The sequence below is a fragment of the Sitophilus oryzae genome, unplaced genomic scaffold (assembly GCF_002938485.1).
Source record: "Sitophilus oryzae breed Bouriz unplaced genomic scaffold, Soryzae_2.0 scaffold_1274_pilon_pilon, whole genome shotgun sequence".
Taxonomy (NCBI): Eukaryota; Metazoa; Arthropoda; class Insecta; order Coleoptera; family Curculionidae; genus Sitophilus; species Sitophilus oryzae.
Window position 1 is genome coordinate 2,967,379 of NW_022145920.1, and position 24,741 is coordinate 2,992,119.

At 31.3% G+C, this 24,741-nt stretch overlaps 2 protein-coding genes across 9 annotated transcripts in view; one reads left to right on the forward strand and one right to left on the reverse strand.

Moving 5' to 3' along the window:
• The window catches only part of LOC115874362 (DNA repair protein RAD50-like), an 81,323-nt gene extending 78,690 nt beyond the window's left edge, over positions 1-2,633 (reverse strand). For all 7 annotated transcript variants that reach the window (XM_030889500.1, XM_030889498.1, XM_030889501.1 and 4 more), the window contains exon 1: positions 2,431-2,633. In XM_030889500.1, coding sequence (XP_030745360.1) covers positions 2,431-2,517 — 87 coding nt within the window. In that variant the 5' untranslated portion in view covers positions 2,518-2,633. The remainder of the gene's footprint in view (positions 1-2,430) is intronic.
• A 145-nt stretch (positions 2,634-2,778) lies between these two features.
• The window catches only part of LOC115874364 (protein transport protein Sec31A), a 28,567-nt gene continuing 6,604 nt past the window's right edge, over positions 2,779-24,741 (forward strand). The window contains exons 1-17 of one of the 2 annotated variants that reach the window (XM_030889503.1): positions 2,779-3,073; positions 3,143-3,287; positions 3,341-3,509; positions 3,563-3,738; positions 6,212-6,424; positions 6,478-6,671; positions 15,015-15,302; positions 15,357-15,546; positions 19,716-19,829; positions 19,889-19,992; positions 20,058-20,265; positions 20,321-20,515; positions 20,571-20,782; positions 20,839-21,072; positions 21,137-21,512; positions 23,667-23,839; positions 23,892-23,951. In XM_030889503.1, the coding sequence (XP_030745363.1) occupies positions 3,164-3,287; positions 3,341-3,509; positions 3,563-3,738; positions 6,212-6,424; positions 6,478-6,671; positions 15,015-15,302; positions 15,357-15,546; positions 19,716-19,829; positions 19,889-19,992; positions 20,058-20,265; positions 20,321-20,515; positions 20,571-20,782; positions 20,839-21,072; positions 21,137-21,512; positions 23,667-23,839; positions 23,892-23,951 (3,030 nt within the window). In that variant the 5' untranslated portion in view covers positions 2,779-3,073; positions 3,143-3,163. The remainder of the gene's footprint in view (positions 3,074-3,142; positions 3,288-3,340; positions 3,510-3,562; positions 3,739-6,211; positions 6,425-6,477; positions 6,672-15,014; positions 15,303-15,356; positions 15,547-19,715; positions 19,830-19,888; positions 19,993-20,057; positions 20,266-20,320; positions 20,516-20,570; positions 20,783-20,838; positions 21,073-21,136; positions 21,513-23,666; positions 23,840-23,891; positions 23,952-24,741) is intronic. The other variant, XM_030889504.1, reaches the window with a different exon arrangement.

Sequence of the window (24,741 nt, forward strand, 5' to 3'; positions counted from 1 at the left end):
TCCTGGTACATATATATTCTCAAGTTTTTTATTCTAGGAGCTACAGACGCCCGAAGCACTATTGCCGGACCCTGTATAGCTGCATATACAGGGTGGCGCACCTCATTCGCCTCGGTTGATTATACGAAAACGGAAAGATGTAGAAACAATTTTTTTTATTATTGGGTATATGTAGAGAGGCAATGTGGATAATTTAAAGTTATTTTGAAATGTACAGGGTGTGTCAGAACTAAGATCCATACCAAAGTTATATTTTTCCTTATGGAACACACCCGCTATTTTATTTCATTTTTGGATTCTTGGGCATAAAATAAGGCATTTATTATAAAGGTTTAATATGTTTAAATGCTTTTGTTTTTGAGATATTTAAAGCTATTTAAATATGCATGCTGTAATAAAAAAGTTTGTCGCAACCAAACCAAACCAAACACCCTGTACATTACTTTTCAGAGTTAATTCTTGTTCTGACTTTGAAGTCCGAGAAATGAACTTTGCTAAAAAATGTTATTGCTTAATTAAATGTATACAGGGGTATCAAAAATTGCTGGTCTATTTTAAATATTTATTTTACATAAAAACTTTCGTTATTTCAAATATAAAACTATGTATTTTTTTAAAATAAGTCGAAGCAGATTTAAATGCTTTTTCAAACTATATTAGAGTTTCCTATACCTATCTGGCTCAGATTTTGAATAAAAAGCGATTTTTCAATAAAATGGCAATCTAGATGACTGGTGTCGCCATGGCAATTTGCTAGTGACAGTTAGTAGCTATTTTCAAAATCGACATTAGTTTATGGACTTTATTTAAATTTATAATAGCTTACTTTTATTTAATTTACCTACAATTCCTACAAAAGTTTTTATTATTTTATTAGGAAATATAAAGAAGTAGTTTTTCTTTGATTTATATTACGATGACTTGTAAATATATTGGATTTTCTATAAAAGAACCAATTACGGCAAATTTATTTTCTTCGCTTAATAAAATAAAATAACTAGTAACATATCCATTCCTTCCGCCAGCAGATAGTGCTTCGCTTTTCTTGATAAAATAATAAATACTTACTTATTAATCTTATTGTAGGTAAATTAAATAAAAATAACCTGTTATAAATTTAAATAAAGTCCATATACTAATCTCGATTTTAAAAATAGCGCTGAGTGTCGCTAGAAAATTTTCATGGCGAAACCAGTCATCTTGATTACAATTTTATTGAAAAATCGCTTTTTATTCAAAATCTGAGCCAGATAGGTTAGCAATATAGTTTGAAAGAGCATTTAAATCTGCTTCGATTTATTTAAAAAAATACATAGTGTTGCATTTGAAATAATGAAGCTTTTATGTAAAATAAATATTTAAAATAGACCAGCAATTTTTGAAACCCCTGTATACATTTAAGGAAGCAATAAAACTTTTAGTAAAGTTTATTTCTCTGACTTGAAAATCAGCACAAGAATTAATTCTGAAAAGTAATGTACAAGGTGTTGACAAACTTTTTATTATAGCTGCATATTTAAATATCTTTATATATCTCAAAAACCAAAGCTTTAATATTAAACCCGTATAATAAATGCCTTATTTTATGTCCAAGAATCAAAAAATGAAATAAAATACCGGATGTTCCATAAGAAAAAATATAACTTTGGTATGGATCTTAGTTCTGACACACTCTGTACATTTCAAAATAATTTTAAATTATGCACATTGCCTTCCCACATATACCCATAAAATATCTTGTGTCTACATCTTTCCGTTTTCGTATAATCAACCGAGTCGAATGAAGTGCGCCACCGGGCCGCCCTGTATAGTGTATAGTTGCACCCTGTATAAAATTTAATAGCAAACCCATCGATACAAAAAGCATTCAAAAATACATTTAAAAACTACACACAAATAAGTTCGGTTAAAAAATATAGAAAAATATATTTAAATCATACGCTACCATTTCCCCTATATTTTGCAAATGAAAAAATTTGCGACTTCAAACTAAAAAACGGAATAAATGTTACTCTGTATCTGTATGATTGTAGCAGCTGAAACCATGCTGAAACGTAGATATTCCTTATATTTTTGTGTTGATACTGTCATATTATTGCATTTTGGCCCCTATGAGGCCCCTATGCCGATGCGCTTATTAAAGTTCCTCACCCAAGATCTTGACAATTTTTAGGACATTTTAAGAATGCTAGTTAGATCTTTAGAATAGGTGCAAAATAGTCATACAATTGAGTAAAAAAAACAATGCGACACTACATAAAAGAGGATTAGGTAACTTAGCTTTAACATTGGGTGCGATAAAGAAAAAAAAAGTTCTATTCAAAATAGTAAAATCTAGTTCAATATTTACTTTATTTACATTTATACATAATATTATAACTGGTATTGAACACAGTAGCCATTAATAAAAAGTGTAATAATATAAAATACCTGTGAATATTGATGTTCAACAGCGGATATAAAGTCGTTTAATATATTCTCATTTTCTTGGGACGTTCCAAATTCATCTGACTCCATTTTTAAATTATCGGTTCTTTATGCTTCAAGATGGCTTCAAGTTTTTACACTAAAATATAAAAGTAATTCGTTTACTCTTTGCGAATAAAAAATTGTTAAACTTGAACAATTTTCAATTGTTTTCTTGACATGTTGATAAAATTGAATAAATTGAATAAACATATCAGTTGCCATCTATGAGTGAAAGATTGAAATAGGCAAATAGATTGCTGTATAACTTCCTTCACGTAAATTGTCAATCATATGATATGTCAATTGTATTGTCAAATTAAAATTATTTGTTTTTCAAAATTTGAATTAGTTTTAAAGTTTATTTTGATTAATAAGTCGGAATAAGTATTACAAATAATTAGCTATGTAGAATAAGTGTCTGTTTAAATATCTACGACTAAGATTTAAAGTTTAACATTTTTAAAAGGTTTTGTAAATAATGTTGACGTGTTTTCATCAGCTGAAGCCGCAACGTCAAAAAATGTCATATGAGCCACGTTGGAAGTGACAAATTTGTAAATAGTATTGTGGGTGCCTTAAATGATTAGTTATTTTTGTTAAGAAGGTATTAATTTAATTAAATAAAGTTGTATAAATGTTTGCTGTATGTTCCAGTACTCTATATTTTTCACAGGTTTTATATATTTAAAAAAACATGAAGGTAAAGGACATTGAGCGCACAGCCAATGTAGCCTGGTCCCCCAAAAGTTGTTATCCTATTTACGTGGCGGCAGGCACAGCAGCCCAACAGTTAGATGCCTCGTTTAGCACTAATGCCAGTAATATACCAATTTTAATCTGGAGTTCAATTTATTTAATTTTATATTTCCAGGTCTAGAAATATATGCATTAAATATTACTGAACCTGGACCAGACACCCAGTTAGTCTCCTCTTTGTCGACAGAATCTAGATTTCACAAGATAATATGGGGCTCGGCAGGTAATAATCCAGCAGGAACCATTATTGGAGGTTGTGATGATGGTGTAATACAAATTTATAGGTGTATATTCTCTAAAATACTAAGGTTTTCTTATTACATAGAAAAAATTTTAGCGCTTCGAAATTATTGAAGTCAACTGAAGCTTTAATTGGAAAACAACAGAAACATACCGGACCTGTTCATGCTTTGGATTTTAACTGTTTTCAGCAGAATTTATTTGCCACGGGAGCTGGAGAATCTGAAATATTCATTTGGGATTTAAATAACACATCAACTCCAATGTCACCAGGTAATTGTGACATTAATCAGGGTTCTTATTTTGTTGTTTTACGTATTTATTTAAAACTGCTTAAAACATGTTTAAAACTCTGTTTTAAAGGTGTTTGGTGTGTAAGAGTATTTTTATTGAATAATAAGAGTACAAGAAAGAATTTTTTGAACTATTTAATAAAAATGGTAATAGAAAAGGTTTAAAAAACAAGGTAATCACCTTAATCTATTGTCTAGAAAAAAATCAACTGATTATAATAGAAAAAAAGTACCTAACTTTGGTAACAGAACTAATAAAAACATGCTGCTTAATCCCAAGCCTATTATTCTGTGCTACAGCTCTGGGGAGTAAATAAATTTTACTTGTATTTTTGCTGCCTTTTCATCAGGGTTCGGAAAATTACGGGTTACTTTTAAAAACTGCATAAACTACATTACATGTAGTTAATTGACGTAGATACTGTAGTTTATGTATCTTTCAAATGTCAAAGATTTGAGGCAGGATTGAGGTTATAACAAGTTGAAGATGTCGTTGAACTTTCTAAAGTTGAAACTTTAGAAAAGAGAGGAAATATGGCTTTAAATATAGCATTGGTGTCAAAAATTATGTACAGGGTGTCCCATTTTAGTTGAAATCATACGGTATCTCCGTTATACGTGAAGATAGAAGGATGCGGTTTGCACAAATCTGTGCCACTTTTTTGTCAAACGAAAGATGCCGTAAACAAAATTTTCATAGCCCTTTTCGTTTCTGAGCTACAGGGTCTTTTTGAAAATATTGCAATTTGGGACACCCCCTGTATCTCTGTTACTGTTAAAGGTATCGAGAAGGTGAAAACTGTTTATTGTAGAACTTTTTATGTAGAATACAGTAGTGTAGTCTGTTATTCTACGAAAATAATATTTTTAAAAATATGAACTAAAGTTATGTTTTAAATATTGCAGTAAATAGTGAAAATAAATATAGAGTGATATATATTTTCGAGAAGCTCATAGCAAGGCGAATCATATGATTTATAAATATACAGGTTTGAAAAAACATAACTTTAGTTCTTATCTTCAAAAATATTTTTTTTGTAGAAAAACAGACTACTTAACTATATTCTACGTAAAAAGTTCTACAAGAATAAGTTTTCACCTTCTCGATATCATCCATAGTAACGGAGATATGGAGACTGTCCCAAATTGCAAAATTTTCGAAAAGACCCTGTAGCTCAGAAACGAAGAGGGCTATAAAAAATTTGTTGACAGCATCTTCCGTTTGACAAAAAAATGGGATAGGTTTGTGCAAACCGCATCCTCCTATCTTTACTAATAATGGAGATTCCGTATGATTTCAACTAAAATGGGACACCCTGTAGACACCGCATTATGAGGAAAATGATTAACTGATATATATTACAACCATATTATAAATCAAGTGGAAAAATATACTTTCTACAAAGTCTTGACAAAGATTATTAACTAGATGAGATTAAAATCTTATGATATTTTATATTTGTAATTTGGTTATATTAATTTTTTTTGAGTTTTTGTATTTTATAATAATTTTGGTATATTGTGTTATCCATTATATTCTGTTTTTTTATGCGAATTGAAAATTCTTTAATTAAATAAATAATTTATGCCTTACATGTTTTATCAAGATTAACATTTTAATTTATAAGATTGTTTTTCTATCGTAATAACAATATGTAAAAAATGTCTATACCTATGTGGCGGATTCATCTCTCTAAAAATATCCTATATGGGTATTTCACTGCAAGAAAATCTACAAAATAAAATAAGTTATTTTTTGTAAACACAAATACGTCTACAAAAAAACCTACAACTTAAACAGAACATCAACGGTTTTTGTAAACGTATCTGTTTTAACAAAAACTAAAGTGTTCTTGAATAGTTGCATTTAAATATTTTAAGTAGTTTTTTTCTTGATTCTTTGTATTTTTTTGCTTCCGATGACGGAAAGAGATAACTTTTCCGAGGCGTTAAGCATTTTTTTGTTCGTTAGGCAAATTTGTTTATCTGTAAACCTAACTGCTGACAAGTAGTTTCCGTTGGACTAACGCATCAGTGTTTAGAAAAAATAACTATTTTATTTTGTAGATTTTCTTGCTGTGGTGAAATACCCATATAGGATATTTTTGGGGAAACAATATGTAGTTTATTAAAGTAGTTTTCATGTAGTTAATGAACGAGAAAAGACGTAGTTTTTGCAGAAAAATACACGTATTTGATCAGTCAATCACGTCTTAATTAACTACTTCCGAACCCTGCTTATCATTGCTCAACCTACTTTTTAATTTTGAGCGCCATCTACACTACGTAGTTTAAAACAGTGTCTAAAACAAGTTTTAAATATAATCCTAATTAATTAACAAACTTAAAAAGACCATTTATTTTTTTATATACTCAAACAGGATCTTTAAGTGAGTATATAATTAATATCTAGTTTTATAGAAAAAAAAAATAGTATTGAAATGCTCATTTAGGTGCCAAGACTCAACCTTCAGAAGATGTTCTATCTGTAGCTTGGAATAAGCAAGTTCAGCATATTCTAGCTTCATCTTTCGCCTCAAAGTGTGTAATTTGGGATTTGCGTAAAAACGAACCTATTATCAAACTCGCCGACACAGTGTCTAGAATTAGATGGAAAATGGTAACTTGGCATCCTGAAGTAGCTACTCAACTTTGCCTTGCTTCAGGTAAATATTATGTTTTGTAATATTATTCGTATAGTAAAAAGAGTTTCATGCAGAGGAAGATCATTCACCTGTTATACAAATGTGGGATCTCCGTTTTGCTACGTCTCCCTTAAAAACGTTAGAAAATCATCAGAGAGGCGTCCTAGCGATATCTTGGTGTACTGATGATTCAGATCTGCTTGTTAGCTGTGGTAAAGATGATAGAATTCTTTGTTGGAACCCCAATTCAGGACAATCAAATGGAGAAGTAAATTAGTTTATTATTAGTAGTGGGAACTATCGAAACATTCGATAGTTGCAATTCATTCGAATAAAAATTATCGAATAGATGCGTCATCTGCCTTGAAATATTGTATTCTAGTAATTCGGCAGCAAAAACCATTCATTTATAAAATTCATTTATTCGTCAGGATCGATTATAATAAAATATAATCTGGATTTTAGTTGTCGCCCGGCGACGTAGGTCTCCTTCCGAAAGAAGCCGGCATCTTTGATTTTTTGCGGAGTCAGATAAGGACACATTATTTTTTTTTATTGAGGTGCTAGTATTTATACAGAAAATACATTATGAAGGGCGCTGTGGATATATTGGTATTAGCAAAGAATATTTTTTTTGGTATTGGCAGAAGTATTGGTATTAGTTAGTTACGCATAGTATGTTTACAGGGTGGCGCACCTCATTCACCTCGGTTGATTATACGAAAACGGAAAGATGTAGAAATATAATTTTTTATGGGTATATGTAGACAGGCAATGTGCATAATTTAAAAATATTTTCAAATGTACAGAGTGTGTCAGAACTAAGATCTATACCAAAGTTATATTTTTTCTTATGGAACACTCGGTATTTTATTTCATTTTTACATTCTTGGGCATAAAATAAGGCATTTATTATCAGGGTTTAATTGTTTAAATGCTTTGGTTTTTGCGATATGTAAAAATATTTAAATATGCATGCTATAATAAAAAAGTTTGTCAACACCCTGTACATTACTTTTCAGAGTTAATTCTAGTGCTGACTTTGAAGCCAAGGAAATAAGCTTTACTAAAAAATTGTATTGTTTCCTTAAATGTATACAGGGGTATCAAAAATTGCTGGTCTATTTTAAGTATTTATTTTACATAAAAACTTCGTTATTTCAAATACAACATTGTATTTTTTTAAATAAATCGAAGCAGATTTAAATGCTTTTTCAAACTGTATTAGGGTTTCTTATACCTATGAGGCTCAGATTTTGAAGAAAAAGCGATTTTTCAATAAAATTGTAATCAAGATGGCTGGTGTGGCAATCATGGCAATTTTCTAGTGAAACTTAGTAGCTATTTTCAAAATCGACATTAGTTTATGGACTTTATTTAAATTTATAACAGTTTACTTTTATTTATTTTTTCTACAATAGTTTAATAAGTAACTATTCATTATTTTATCAAGAAAAATAAAGAAGTAGTTCTTTTTGATTTATATTACCATGATTTGTAGAAATATTGGATTTTCTATAAAATAACCAATTAAGGCAAATTTATTTTATTGACTTCCAACGACAGGTTTCTGCCTAATAGGTCTTTCATATACCACACTATCAGCTCTGCGAAATAGGAAAAGTTGTTTTTCAAAGGTACGCTTGTCAAGAAAATTCCAATTTAGATATCTTTGAGCATAAACCCTTCAGGCAAACCCCCCAAGCAATTGTCCTCACAAAATAAAATCACTACCCAAGTAACATTTTTCGGAGCCTAAAGTTTTATTAAAAGGTAACGGATATTTATAAGAGGTCTATAAGGAACCTTAATATTTATAAGAGTGTTTAAAGTCTTATAAGAACACTATTGGTGTTAAAAGTTTTGTAACACCTCGAAAAAATACCAAAATACTTGAAGTTTTATAATATTGCATCCAAAAATGTTTTCGTTACCTGATTTATAAAACCTTTGGTATTGGTTACTTAAGGTTTTTTAAAAAGGGTTTTATAGCGTTCTTAAAACCATATTATAAAAACTTTTACTCTTGGAGTTTTATAGCTTACTTCGTAAAAAGTTGCCTTATAAATCCTAAGGCACCTAATAAACATTCTACAGCTACTACAAAACCTAAAAGAATTTTATAAACTTATAGGCTCAGTAGCAACGCTCCTTTCATGTGTAGAATAGGGGCGCTATATTTTTTAAGGGTTAAGTTATGTTTATGTTCCTGTTTTGCTTTTGTAAATCAAAGATGGAAGTAGAAAGAAAAAATTGGAAAAAAATTAAATACATTAGCAGTTTTTATAGAAAGTGCGTTTAAACCCGCGAAAATATTTTGGGAAGCACACCACCCACAACTACTAAAAATTACCAAAACTTAGACATTTCTCAAGAAGATATATTACTTAAATACTTCGACTGAATCACAGCACCGATGAAGGAAGGGGCAGAGGACCTTTGGAAGAATGTATAGATTCAAAGACGGTGTTGATTTTCCATCTTCTGTGGTTTGGACAATTTTGAAGTGTATTGAAGGGTTTTGTTTTAATTATTTTGACTAAAAAATTGTTTTGCAAAAGCCAAAGCGCCCGAAACAAAAAGTGGGGTTATAGTCAATGGTCAAGTTTCTATAAAAATCTTTTTGGTAACTTATAAAACTATTAAGTATCACAAAAGCACCTCAGGTTTTATTGGAAGAGCAAAATTCCCATGACACCTAGGGAAGTATTATAAGAGTTTTTAAAGTGTTGATGATTACTTAAAGGCCCATATAAAACTAGAGGTTTTTAAAAGGCGAAATGGCGAACATGACGTCCTTTTATAAGGCGGCCATTTTATATTTGTGTTGTTGTACTTACACAAAAAAGAAGAATATTGCATTTTAAGCAATATTACCGAAGCTTTAAGACGTATTTTTTCAAAAGCATGGGCTTAAGAAATGTTGCGCAGTTTATTTGCAAAAAAAAACAAATCATGAGACTTAAATTTAATTTTTTGGTTTTCACAAAATAAATTATATTTGAGTTGACTAAACGGGGGCGCTTTAGTTTTAAGAAGGGTAAAATGTTAATATTACTCGATAAATTTTCCGTGCCAATAAAATTTAGTCCTCATAGATTTCTTACAGAGTATTTAAGTTGTTATGATAATTATTATAACACGCCATTTTCATCAAAGTGAAAATCCATTGCTGTCAACTTTAAACTACAAGCAGAATAATAATGACAAGGACTTGAAATAGAATATATAGCAAACAAACGTTGTAGAAAGAGATGAACTTAAAAGGGGCGTTTTTTATTTTGGTGTTTATAAACACTATAAAGAGAGAACAAAGTTTTTAAAGAGGTAACGAAAATGTATTCCCTTGCCGCTATAAAAACTTATTTATGGTTTTATACGAGGCAATTACCTTTTAATCTTTCTCAATAGAAGGCATTTGTATCATTAAAAGTATCAAATCTGTGTGCTACAGTATGAAGATTTCTGTCTGCATAGTATTAATAAATATTGGATTTTCTATAAAATAACCAATCAAGGCAAATTCATTTTCTTGACTTCCAACGACAGGTTTTCTGCCTAATAGGTCTTTCATATACCACACTATCAGCTCAGCGAAATAGGAAAGTTGTTTTTCAAAGGTACGCTTGTCAAGAAAATTCCAATTTAGATATCTTTGAGCATAAACCCTTCAGGCAAACCCCCAAGCAATTGTCCTCACAAAATAAAATCACTAGTAACACATCCATTCCTTCGGCCAGCAGATACTGCTTCAGTTTTCTTGATAAAATATTAAATACTTACTTACTAACTTTATTGTAGATAAATTAAATGAAAATAAACTTTTATAAATTTAAATAAAGTCCATAAACTAATGTCGATTTTGAAAATAGCTACTAATTGTCACCAGAAAGTTGCCATGGCCATCTTGATTACAATTTTATTGAAAAATCGCTTTTTATTCAAAATCTGAGCCACATAGGTATAGGAAACCCTAATACAGTTTGAAAGAGCATTTAAATCTGCTTCGATTTATTTAACAAATACAGAGTGTTGTATTTGAAATAACCAAAGACATTATAAAGATAGACTGAACATCTCATTCATAAATACTCGTTGGTAGTGTATCAAACATTCCAATGTGTCAAACGAGGACAGAAGAGACAGAGAAGTCTAAAATTTCCGACCCCGGCAACTAGGTGCATTTGGACTGTTCTAATGGCCAGTGGCGTATCGTTTTTTGGAATGAATTTAATTTTTAAAGTAAAAGTAAATTAATTATTAAAATTTATACTCCATATTAATATACTACATTAACACTTTTTCGTCAGATGAGTTTTGTTATAAGGTCTAATATAATAATATAATTAATATCCCACATATACCTATGTTGAAACGTTAGTAGGTGGTTTTCGAAAATCGCTCCAACGTCGATTTTCAATTTAAACTTTCAGTTACTTTTGAATATTTACAGGGTGGCTCAGGCTTCCGAAACAGTTCTATATTAGGTTTGTGGTTGGTGACTTTTCTTTCAATTTTTTTTCAGAATATGGAGGCAATGATAAAGCACATTTTAGACATTTTGTTCTAGACAAAGTTGTAGATTTGCCATTAAATTTCCATTCCAGAAATACCTAGGGTTGCCACCTGTCCTTTTTGAAAAAAGACAGCCCTTTTTGGGATAACTTGTCCTTTTAACTTTTTTTCACTTAAAAAGTCATTTTTATATTCGTATTTTCCCTTAGAAAATTACCTACAGCAAACAGAAATATTCTTTTCATCCAAATTTAATTAGAGATGTTATAGAAGTTATAAATAAATATTTTCTTGTTTAGAATAGGCAACATTATTTAGAACTTCCCGTTTAATCTGAAATAAATATTGTTTTCTTTCCAAATTTAATTAGAGATGTTATAAAACTTATAATATAAATTTTTCTTCTTTTAGAATAGCCACATTATTTGAAACTTCTGTTTAATCTGTGATAGTTTAGGTTTTAGTTTTACCTTTTTTGATCTTAAAAAGAACTTCAAAATTAGCAATTAGTAACGATTTAGTTAGTTCGCAATCGATAGCTTTCTGTGAAGTACTGTGTAATAGTTGTTTAATCTTGTATTATTAATAACTTTTCATATACCTATAATCAATATTTAATGAGAAAATGTTTTTTTGAAAATATAAGACAAGATTTGACTTTCGGTCTTCTTCTTGTATTATGATGGCTCTGATACGAGGCAATTACCTTTTAGTCTCTCAATAGAAGGCATTTATCATTAAAAGTATCAAATCTGTGTGCTACAGTATGAGATTTCTGTCGCATAGTAATGAATATTACGTTTGCTTCATCTACGTTACCGTAGATGGAGCTCAAGGCTTGGTAGGGTTTGTATAAATAAACAAAATACAAAAAGCAAAAAATTATTAAGGCCTAACCCCTACATACCGACGATATGCAATTAATTAACAATACATTTTGTGAACTTATGTAATTCGTATTTTATTAAAGCATTCCTAATAGCATATATTATATATTATAATCTGGTGTATCCCTGTGCTTTCCTCTCTGAAGATTCCTATAGCGCAACCCTCGTAAAAACTCTCGAATGCCTTACTCGCGCTCCGGCCTCGTAATTTGAAACACCAGATGTGAACCAGACTTGACGCCGTCCGATGTCGGCTACGCTTAGATGTGAGAATAACAATCCGCCAAACACTGTGAAACTACATATGTACGGTGGTACTACTATGGCGAGTGCTAGATGGCGAGAGCAGCTAGTAGTAATAGGTAAAAAAGCTTTTTGGAGGCCTGGGTCACTCTGTATATAGGTATGTATAAAACTAGTAGCCTAAGAATTATTTACAGTTCGTCCCATTCTAAAAAAAGGTAACATCACCGTACAAATAACTCTAGGAAGAGGTATTTGTACCGTGGTAAAAATTGTCTAAACAAGGCCGAAGGGGCATATATAATAAAAGCAATAAAATGTAAAAAAGGTCGGGTAACACCTTTGTTTATTTGTTGAGCAAAATTCCTTTAGAATATCGTATATAATGACCAGAAATGACGCAATTTTAAGAAAAAAAAAATGTCACTTTCTGGCTTATAATAAAATTTCAAATGCAACGTTTATATTCAAATTTGTTATGATCTACAACAGGTTACTATAATTTTCACATTTATTATGTCATCTGTTTGACAATTTGAAATTGGCGCGCAGAGCTTGCCGACCAATGGTGCCGTTTATCACCTGTGACGTAGTGACCAACCTGCGCAATATCATACCTTGTATTCTTTATCATGGACACCTATGTACAATGACGAAAACAATACCCACCTGTGAAAAGACAAATTCGGGTAATTTGAGCTTATTTTTCCACACACTTGACACTGTCGTACCATACTGAATTCGCAGATTCAAAAGTAGGTACGTTAAACAAAAACAAAAACCACCGAAAAAACTGAAAGTTCACTTTCGTCTTGATTCCGACTTCAAACACACCGCAAGCTAAACGTAGTACGCTATAACGGACCATGGGCCGTCGCGAGGGGTGGTGGGACGGACGGCTCATTTCATTCTGGAAGACTAGCAGCGACGTTGCCAATAGTTCTAGACGTTTCAGCACATTAAACAGTAAACATGTCCTTTAATAGTAACGCATATATCCTCTGGTTAATAACACATATTATTACGCATGCTTCTTTAAAAAATAAACTATTAATTTAATTAAGAAATTGAGATTTATTGATATCCGGTAAAGGTTTTAAAGTCACCTTTTCTGCAAATCAAACTGAGTAGATAGGCGCAAATTTGAGATGTGGCAATGTCGCCTTCTCTATCTCAGTTGGTTTTTACAGTACGTAGTCAACCTCCGATTGTTTGATCGGGTTAAAATGTCTAATGTGATATCTGTTCTTACTAAATCTATGGAAATAACGTAAGTTATTTCAAATTTAAGTTTTTATATAAAATAAATATTTAAAATAGACCAGCAATTTTTGATACTCCTGTATACATTTAAGGAAGCAATCAAGTTTTTTAGTAAAGTTTATTTCTCTGGTTTGATAGTCAGCACAAAAATTAATTCTGAAAAGTAATGTACGAGGTGTTGACAAACTTTTTTATTACAGCATGCCTATTTAAATATCTTTAAATATCTCAAAAACCAAAGACTTTAAACATATTAAACCCTTATAATAAATGACTTATTTTATGCCCAAGAATCCAAAAATGAAATAAAATACCGGGTGTTCCATAAGAAAAAACATAACTTTGGTATAGATCTTGGTTCTGACACACCCTGAACATTTCAAAATAATTTTAAATTATGCACATTGTCTTCACACGTGTACCCATAAAATATTTTGTTTCTACATCTTTCCGTTTTCGTATAATCAACCGAGGCGAATGAGGTGCGCCACCCTGTATATATTTTACATCTTTTTAATTAATATTCTGTTGTTACATTGCAATAATACTTTTTATTTTGGATGTAGGAAAATTATTTTTAATGTTTTTAAGCAAAAACTGGTTTAATAAATAATAATAACAGTAATAATTTGTTATTTATACATATTAACAACAAAATTTAAAATCATGAAATATAAACATTTCAACAACAAATTAGAAGTTAAAATTATTTATATTAGATCCTATTTAAAAATAATATAGTCTCTAAATTTTTTGGCAACGTTGGTTTATTAAATAATAATAATTACAGAACTAATTTGTTATATTAACCACAAATTTTAAAATCATGAAATATAAACATTTAGTAATTTTATAAGCATGCAGTAATGAAAGGAAAATATAATAAAAAATTAGAAATCAAAATTATTTATATTACTTTTTATTACCTACTTTATACTACTATTTAAAAAGAATATTTATGTTACTGGCATTTACTTTAAAAAATAAATGAAAAATGTCTTCGCAAAAAACTACATGTAAGAGAATTAGCATAAACAAAATACAAATATCGTTAACTTTTTTTTTAAATTGGCACGTGTAAAACTTTCAATTTAATTTTCTGACCGCAAAATTTGAGTTCGATAACCATATTACTTAAATATGATTATTAAGTTCAACTAATTCATATTATTAAAACATCTATCATCTTCATCTCTCTTAAAAATTGCTACTTCTGTAAATTTCCAATTAAAAAAATAGACAATATACCATATAAAAGTAAATAATTGAAAGATCGGGCTACGGAAAATCACACAAATTTTCGGAAAACTTTTGATCACCCGCACACACATACAATCGTCAATTAAAAAATACTACTATTTTAGTATTTTAAATATTTTAATAAATGTAAAAATAGCACATTATTTACAAGGCGAAGTTATAAAAATTTGGAAGAACTAATAATGCACTGACGCACACAAAAATCAAACGAATTACTAAATATTTCATTTATTAAAAACATTCGATAGTCATGGCTCAACGATTACCATTTAGTCGCACGGCGAGGTTGTCGCATATGCTTTCGTATACAAATGAATGAATGATTTTATTCGAATAAAACCATTCGATAGTTGGAATCATTCATTCAGTAACCATTCGATAGTTCCCATCGCTAATTATTATATGGAAGTTTCTATTTTTTATGCTGCATTCTTATTACTTAGGTATTGTCAGAGATAGCAAGAACCAACCAATGGAGTTTTGATGTTACTTGGTGTCCAAGAAATCCAGCCCTTATTGCTTGCCCAAATTATGATGGACATGTTTCTGTTTACTCAGTGATGGGTGGCAAAACACAACAAATACAAACTACTAACAAGATAGCTGATAGTTTTCCTGGTATGGAGGGTTATATACAAGCGCCAGCTTTACAGCAAAATAATGCAGTGGTCAGTAACGACCTAACAAAACCACCAAAGTGGCTTAAAAGACCTGTAGGAGCAAGTTTTGGGGTATTCATATTTAGAAAAATATATAATAAATTTCTTTAATAATAAATGTTATAGTTTGGCGGTAAGCTGATAACTTTTGAAAATAACAAGCAAGTTGCAATACAGACCCAGCAAATAGATCAGATTGGTCAGGTACTACCTCGTATTCCCAGAACTGTATTGATCAGTCAAGTTGTCACTGAAGCCGAATTTGTTCAGAAAGCATCTCAATTGGAGGAGGCACTCCAAGCAGGGAATTTTGTTGGTATGTTGAATTATGCTAATAAAGTTGTTGGTATCTGACAAACTTAGGCTTACTGCGCGGCCAACGAGAAATAGCGGCCTGGGCGCGTATAGCGTATATCGGTGGTCACGTGATCATGGCAGTTCCTAAATTATTGTTCTTTTAACCTCTTTTAAATGGAATGGATTGGTTATTGGATTGCTTTATTAAAAAAATTAGTACAAAAATTAAAATATCTAATTAATCGTTTAATATAAAATTTATTTTACAAAATAAGAAAAGGCCCTTAAACTAGTTACTTTATTGAGATCTTAGTTCTTTACTTTTCTTTGGGTGTCATCATGTTTGTTTAGTGATTTATTATTATTACTGGGAACATCATTTTGTTTTTTAATAAAATTATTTAAACAAACTTTGCAGGCTCTTAAACTGATTTTTTGTAGTTAAAAAAATAACCTTTCCCCACACAAACATTCGGTAGTGTTTTCTAATAAAAAGTTTTCTGTCATAAGTTTCACAATAACTTTGTAAAAAGAAACAACTAATTTTGTAGATAAATGAGAGATGGTTTTTACATTCAATCAATTTTACAAAGTGTTCATCTATAATTTTTTGAAAAAGTGCCCAGCATAAAGACACTACAAAGATTGCATGTTCGCTTGGTAATGTAAGTTTTCCCCTTCTTATTCAATGATTCCCCTGTCTTGTTCCATGAATGGTCCTTCTTGGGTTAGAATCCAATTTTTGTTAATCATATTATTAGCACAATAAAAGTTCGAAATGTCCTCAAAATTTGATAACACTTCTGATTTTGAATGAGCTTGGAGGGTTTCAAGACTCTCTCTTATTGCAATTTCCATTTTTGTTGCTTTTCAACGTCGGCTAATCGAACAGTCGATACAGGTTCTTTACTTAAATATTTAGGAACATTCTCAAAAATTGTAGTCACAGCATTTTCTATTAATTTAGGTCTTTGTCTTTTAAACTCTTTTAGTTTTTCACAACACACTTGTCATACCAAATAATGTCTTTATTTGAAAAATGTTTGACACAAACTTGGGGACGTTTTAAGCCACTTAAATCATTGGGAATATTTCTAAGCCACATTTTCCGCATTTCTAGATCCACTGGCAAATTAAAACTTGATACATAAGTTTCATTTTTATAGCTGGACCTACAACACACTACACGTTCGCGGCATGTTTGTCCAGCTAAGAATTAGTCTTTTTTACTTAACACCGAGCTTTACTTACTCACTATCGAGGTTACTACCCTATTTTATTAACTTTGTAAATTAAAATTAAATAAATTTAAATTAGTTTAAAAGGAGCAACGCAAGAGAAAACGTTTTAGGAATGAAGTAAACAAACATTCAACACCTGATAACCTAACTTTTTGTGAACTCCTACGGTCACGTGATAATTACGCGCCCATGCCGCTATTTCTCGTTGGCTGCGGGCTTACTGTAATATTCTGTTATACAGGGTGTTTCAAAAAAACATGTGCCATATCTGGAGGGAGAATTTCATTCTTCTCACATAAAAATAAGATTTATTTTTTATATCAATATATTATAGTTCAAATCAAGTAAAGTTTTATTCACATGATTAAGCTTGACTGGCTTGATAATAAAGAGTAATAAAAGCTTAAAAAGTCAGCAAAAACAGCATCTTGATATATTTTTCCAAATCGGAAGATATTAGCAAAATTATAGTAAATACGAAAAAATAAGCTCTTAATTGCCTTATTTTAATAACAGGGTATAACAGGTCAGTAGCCCTCTTGATTATGCCAGTTGTAATAAAAAAATAAGATAGAAACGATCAGCTTATTTTAAAATCGACAATATACCAGAATACCATAATACCAGATGTATTAATATCTATTAATTTGGATGTTAATAATAGTGCACAAGAAACGAAGCCTCAGTGAAGTCATGGTAGGCTTTGGAAAAAGTTGCTTTTGACATAATAGTATAAATGTCAGATTGTCATTAGAGCAACATTTTGATAGTCTCAGCTGCATTTTCTATCTTTTGACTGCCTTTTCAAAATGGCCTTGTTACTTCAAGAAACGGTTGATATCACTGCCACCGCTGACTTTAATCTAACACTCGTACTACTGTGCATAGAACTTTGATAGAAGAAAAATAAGTAATTTATAACAATACGTTGTTATAAACACCCAAGTCTCGGACAATTGCCTACCGTAGTACTAACTTTGGGATCAAACTTTACATATACCTAAACATTTATCCTGTTTTAACTTCAGTTTGACCTCTATGCCCTCATCGATAAACAGGGCAATGAATACTTCCCATAGTACGAAAACGGCAGGCCAATCGATTAAACATTCTACTGTCGTGATAGCGCCTTTGAGGATATAAAGCCTTGCAACAGTTGCCATCAACTGCTTGCAAAGTAATAGAGGCATTTTGAAAAAATCAATCAAAAGATAAAAAACGCTGCTATGACTACCAAAATGTTGATCTAATAACAATTTGACGTTTATACTATTACGTCAAAAGCAACTTTTTCCAAAGCCTATCATGACTTCACTGAGGTATTGTTTCTTTTTCACTGTTATTAAAATCTTAATTATTAAATATTAATACATTTGGTATTATAGTATTCTGGTATATTGTCGATTTTAAAATAAACTAAACGTTTATATCTTATTTTACACCTCTTTTAAACGAGCCCTCGCTTGTTGGATTCTGATCATCCAGTCCGGAGTTATTTACATTTAAATAGATTCAGATCTAACCGTGTAAAAATTCTATTTTCTTATTTTCTATAGCAGTTTCGCTCTCTAGCGCCCGTTCTACAAACTTGAAAATAATTTTCAGCAATTTCTCATGGTCTCTTTTAGTTATAATCTCTACGGCTAATACTTTCCGAGTTTTTTACAGTCGAGAGCTATTCTTAGTGGAACATCCTGTATATTGTGATTTTGGTTTGCCCTGTTTAATCAAATAACTTTGTAGGGAAGATTTTGTGTTTCAAAAAGCAGTTGTCTACAATTTTTTTCATATTTATTTATTTACAGCCTATATACCGTGCTGGTAACTGTTACTCTTGGGTCGGTATTTACATGTGTGGAAGTAAATCGCATAGGAATCTTACCAAGTCGGAATGAGAGAAATGCGACGGAGGGCTCTTGCGGCGTTGCCGGTACGCCTTTCCCTATCAAGTAAAGTAAAATCACGATCGCAAACCGCTTATTTTTAAAAGACTTTTTTTCGACAAGATAACTAGATAAAATCATTAGAAATGTTTCTGAGCATCTGAAATAGAATTATAAGGATATCTTTAAGGTGTCATTTTTTTTATAACGAGAAAACGTCAGTAATCGTGATAATTTAAAAACTCAACTTTTTAACACATAACACGCTATAACTCAAGAAACACTCTAGTGTTTCTTGAGTTGTGTTCTCTAAAAAAATCTAAATATTGAAAGTTTTTTTTATTTTGAAGATAGGATCTTTTACAATATGTTTACATAAGAAAAAGTCTATGAGGTTGTTTTTTTTTCGTTCAAAAATTGTAAACAACCCATCTATTTGCTTTTAGAGCATAGCAATTTTCAGCAGTCGTGAAATTTTTTTATTGATAAAGATTTTCACTTACTGTCTACGAAGAAAATGCAACAGAAATATTAAGAAACTTTTTGAAAAAACTACAATCAATTATTTCTAATAGATTTCGAGATATCGATTTTTGAATTCAGAGTTCTAATAGCTCGACCACTGTCAACCAACTCAATTCCACTTATTTTTACCAAAAATGCAAGTGTTTCTAGCTTGCACTTAAAAAAATTTAAGCTATAGGGAAAATTACAACGACTCGTTAATAAATAAACAAATAAAGTATCACGAGACGTAATTAAATCGTGAAGCTGAACGCATGATGTACACCTTTCCCTAGAACTACTGACAGAGGCACTGATTGTATCCCCTTCCACGTCTCTTAGCAATGTGCACAGTTTCTCGACTCATTTCATACGTTTGCCAACGCGTTTATTGTTCTCTCTTTGTTCAGTACATTATAAACGCATTGTACTCACCTTACATACGGAAATCTCGACCCAAGACTAACCTTTGCCAGCCCTTAGTATTATTGACTAACGCAAATATCTATAACATATTCAGTCAATATTGTTGTATAATAAATAATTTATTGTTGTTTAAGAATATTGCTTGAATAAAGCCAATAGCACTGACGATCAGCATAAAAAATATATTTGGCATTACTTGAAGGCTAATTTTGAACAAAACCCTAGAGCAGAGTTATTAAATCTCCTGGGTAAGTGAATAGATTAAACATCTATTATAACTGTCAGTAATGTCCTTATACTTTTATAGGCTACAAAATAGAAGATGTAAACAACAAACTAGCTCAGCATATAGGCAAACCAGTACTACAAGATAATGTAGATGCGTTAACTGATCAATTCTCTGGCAACCGAGTAAGTTGTGATAAAAGTGTATAAAATAAAAACAAAGACTATTTCAATCTTTTAATATATTTCAGATTGAAGATTATGAGCCACAAGATCCATTTAATGCAATAGCGGAGCAGAATGATGCTAAACAAACTCTACAGCCATTTAAAATCAAAACTAATGATGATATTGACGGTTTGATAACTCAGGCTCTTCTTCTGAACAATGTTGAATCTGCTGTGGAACTTTGTCTCATGGCTGAAAGATATGCCGATGCTCTGATTATAGCTACAACTGGTACTTATTAATATAGTTTCTTGTTTTAGAGTATTAAACCGTTACTTTTGCACAGGTGGACCAGATTTATTAGCAAAAACTCAACATCATTATTTAGAGAAGTCGGAGGGATATATTTCAAATTTAATTTCAGCATTAATTTCTGAAAACTGGGTCTCAGTAGTTAACAATTGTGAGATTACTAGTTGGAAAGAAGCTTTAGCTGCAATTTTAACTCATGCTAGTGAAGATGATTTACCTGTTTTATGTGGTAAGAACTCTCAAAATATATTTTTGAAAAATATCTCTATACTTATTTTACTTAGAACAACTTGGAAGCCGACTGGAATATGAGAGCACTCATTACCCAAAATATGCTCAGGATGCCCAACTTTGTTATATCTGTTCTGGTAACTTTGACAGGTTAGTGACAAGCTGGAGTGGAAAAGCTTTAAACTCAACCAAAGATCTACAAGAACTTGTGGAATTAGTATCATTCCTACAGAGATCTATAGAGAGACAAGGAAAAAGAGTACAGGTAAGAAAATGTTTCGTAAGCTTTTGTTTTTCCTAAAACTTATTATTTATTTTTAGGTCTCTAGTGCATTGGCAGATCTGTTATCTCGTTATGCTTCCATTTTAGCAGCACAGGGTCATCTTCAAATTGCCCTTGTTTATTTGGGATCATCGCAAAATGAAAAAGTAGTTTCTCTAAGGGATAGATTGCTAACTTCTTTAGGCCAAAAGCCTTCAAATGTCCATGAAATCAGGCAATCTAGCAGCAGGAGAAGTAGCACAAGAACATCATTTACCACCAACTCTTTCCATGTAAGCCTTTAATTTTTTCTCATTGCAAAAAAAAATATTTTGTTAATAACAAAATAAATTACAGGGTCAATTTAATGGACCTCAGCAACAATATAACCCGAGCTTTAACACTGGCTTGCCCAATGCCAATGTGAACAGTCAGCCATGGCAACCTCAGCAGGTACCTGTCGCACCTGTCGTCAATCAACCACCAAAAGCATTCTCTCCCCCACCACCACCCAGACCTGACAGTGTCGGTTCAGGAAGGGGAGGCACTTCTTCAGCTCATTTATCTCGAAAGTATGTGTTAGATCCTTCGGTAACAAGTAACCAGTTTCCTTCAAGAAACCCTTATATGTCACCCATATCCCAGGAACCAGTACCAACTTACGATTCTTACAATAATACTCCATCATATGGACAACAGCCTGCAGTTCAAATGTACCAACCACCGCCATCAGGTATTATTTTTGATATTGTTAGTTTTATACCGGGTGCGTCTCAAAAGTGGCTCACCCCTATAACTTTTTTCTTTTCGTATGCTAGTATATGACAAATTAGGATTGATTGACTTATTCTTTGTTAAATTAAAATGTTAAATTGTTTTCCGTTACTTCCTGTTTCACCGGAAATGACCACAACTTTTGATTTTTAAATGACACCCTCAGTATTTTTTTTACTTTATTCGGTAGAAAATAACACTCCGAATAGAATGACATATCATATGTCAACTTTTGACATTTTCGCATATGGTTTATTTGAAATTATAACTTGCGGTTCGTAACGAAAATTTGACTCAAAATACCAAGTGTATGGTATCAAATTATTCGTAAAAAAATGCTTTTTCCAAATATGCTAATGAGCCACCCACTCGTTCCAAAACCGTTGAAAAAATTGATATATGATTAAAAATACGATTTGGGCATTTTTTAACCGGCCAAGACAAGATACCAAAAACATTAGATGTCCAAAATCTATTTTTGCAAGATTCCTTAATTAAGAATTAACATAGCCATGGCACTCTAGATTGAAATTTAAAATACGATTTTTTATTAAGCGAGAATGTCAAAAGTTGACATCGATGATATGTCATTCTATTCAAAATGTCAAGTAAAAAAATACCGAGAGTGCCATTTAAAAATCAAAAGTTGTTGGCATTTCCGGTAAAGCAGGAAGTGACCGAAAACAATTGAATACGTCAATCAATCCTAATTTATGTCATACTAACATACCAAATCTCGTTTTTTTTATCTGAAGAAATAAAAAAGTTATAGGGGGTGAGCCACTTTTGAGACGCACCCGGTATAGGGAAAATGATTATATTTTGATCCCCAAAGACCAAAGAGCCTCTCTCTGTTTCAAGGTCATTTCACAGACTTAGAAATTTACATTCCTGTTTTTCAGTGCATTTTTGTAGTGTCTTTTTTATATAAAATATTAGTTATTTCAAGTGACATTGCTTTTGTGCATATAAAGGACTAAAACAGGCCTTTAATATAGTTCAGCAGTATGAAAGTGTTATATTCAAAAATGTACATTCTGAACGCTCATTTCACACATAAGTAAATCACATGTGATTGAAAACAACCGCGTCGAAGACGACTGGGGAATGACAAATCATGAAAATAAAATAATACTTACCTCAATATAGCTTGGTTAACTATTGCAGCCACGTAGAAGTTTGAAACGCACAAAATAGGCTTTAAAAACAGATTTGGCTTCACAGCACTGTAAATGCTACATCGCAACTGACGGCAAGCGTTTAGCGACGTTCCGAGACGTGGGGCGCCTCCACCCATAATTTACCGATAACACATTAAGCGTTCTTGTCAAGTAGTGGCTACGGCTACGTCTAACATATTTTCGGACGGAATTTGGAAAAGTCGCCCCAAGAGGTAAAGTCACCCCATTTCACGGTAATAGATTTGTGTGTTTGGAAACGTTCTATCCTTTTTTAATCTTTCCATAATTAAGCTTCATTCAGAACCTCGCAATTAGTGGAATAAGTTAATGGTTTTAATTAGCATAGAAGTTTGTTCCTATAATTTCAATGTAAGCATTCAGAGCGTTAAAATTTGTGGTAGACATTTTCAATTAATAGAAAAAGTTGTCAAACTTTTAACTTTTCCACTAATTATACGTCAAAATTTGCGAGAAATGTCACTTTTGGCCTTTGATTATCTTCCGTCAAGAGAAATTGTGGTTAGAAATCAAAAATTGATTGTTTTATAAGCTAAATATGAGGCTTTCTCTGTGTATATAACTGACTAACGCAAGCTGTTGCGAGGATATTGTAATTTATTCCAGTAATTGCGAGGTTCTGAATGAAACTTTAGTGTTAATTTTTGACAAGTTTTATGTAAATTTTATGTAAATTACATCTAGAGATTGATCTTTTTTCTTCGATCATACTGTACATCCGCCATGATATTTTCATTCAGCGTATTTTTGATTTTGGTTGTAGAGGTATTCGATATGGCTCGATAAGGCTCGCACGCAAGCTTAGCCGTACAGATAAAATTGCTTAAATTAGCCTGTTATATATTACCGTAAATTACGTTGTATATTATTATCACCATATAAGCTGTGCATTAAGAAAGCATCTTCTCTTATAGGTTTAGTAAACTCTCCACTACCAAATCCCGCATTAAATTCGAACCCTATGGTACCGAATATACCTCCGCAACCAACAGTAGAACAAGCGGAACCGGCGATCAATTATCATGCTCAAGCACCTCCAGGATGGAATGATCCGCCTCCTGTAACAAACCGACTACCTAAACCACAGGTAAGAAAATTCAAAACTGTACAATAAAGTAATAATATATTTTCTGTATAAGTACTTGTCCAGTCAACAAATAATGTCGCCATTGCATTCTGGCACAAAATTGTGGAGAAAGGTACCAATTTGGTTTTGTTTTTTGTGTTTTTAATGTTCAGTTGTTGCTATGTCATGTATTATATATTTTAAGATACAAAGCGTATTTTAACTGAAGCTCTATCATTTTTAATTAACGAAAATGTGTATATTTGTGTTTGATTTTTGTTAGTGACTGACTGATGTCAATATGCCCGATTATTATTATCGATCTATAGGTATTTTATATTATAAAATATGAAATTTAAAAACTCTGATTCCAAATGGTAACTTGCATTCCTTTTTTACATTTTGATAAATGAAGATGAACTGGATTACTCACATTCTGTTAATATTGCTGTTATAGGCTTGGTGCATTTTCCGCTGGTGCTGCCACCATCGGAGAATATCGAAATAACTAGTATATACAAATACACGGGTTTAAATAGCGAGTATACCGAAAAATTTATTGTATCATTATTCTAAAAGTGTTGGGAAGTATAATTTGTGAAAATTTTAAAAATAAAAATAAAAAAGTAAATATTTTGATATCGTCACAAGGTCTAACTTGTATTATAATTTATTATTCCAGCTAAAAAAAAATTAGATGAGTTCATCTACGGTAGTGAGCATAGTTTTAATCACCGGTTTTGCTAGTGGAGTCATAATTGGGGCTATTTAGGCTATAACGAAATTTTTTAAAGGTACATAATTATAATTTTAGAAGATGTTCATAAAACATTTAATCACTAGTTGATTAAAAAAAGTATACAATTAATATTGGAAATTATATTTTATCCTCTCATAGTATATGTCTATTTAATTCTTTCTAA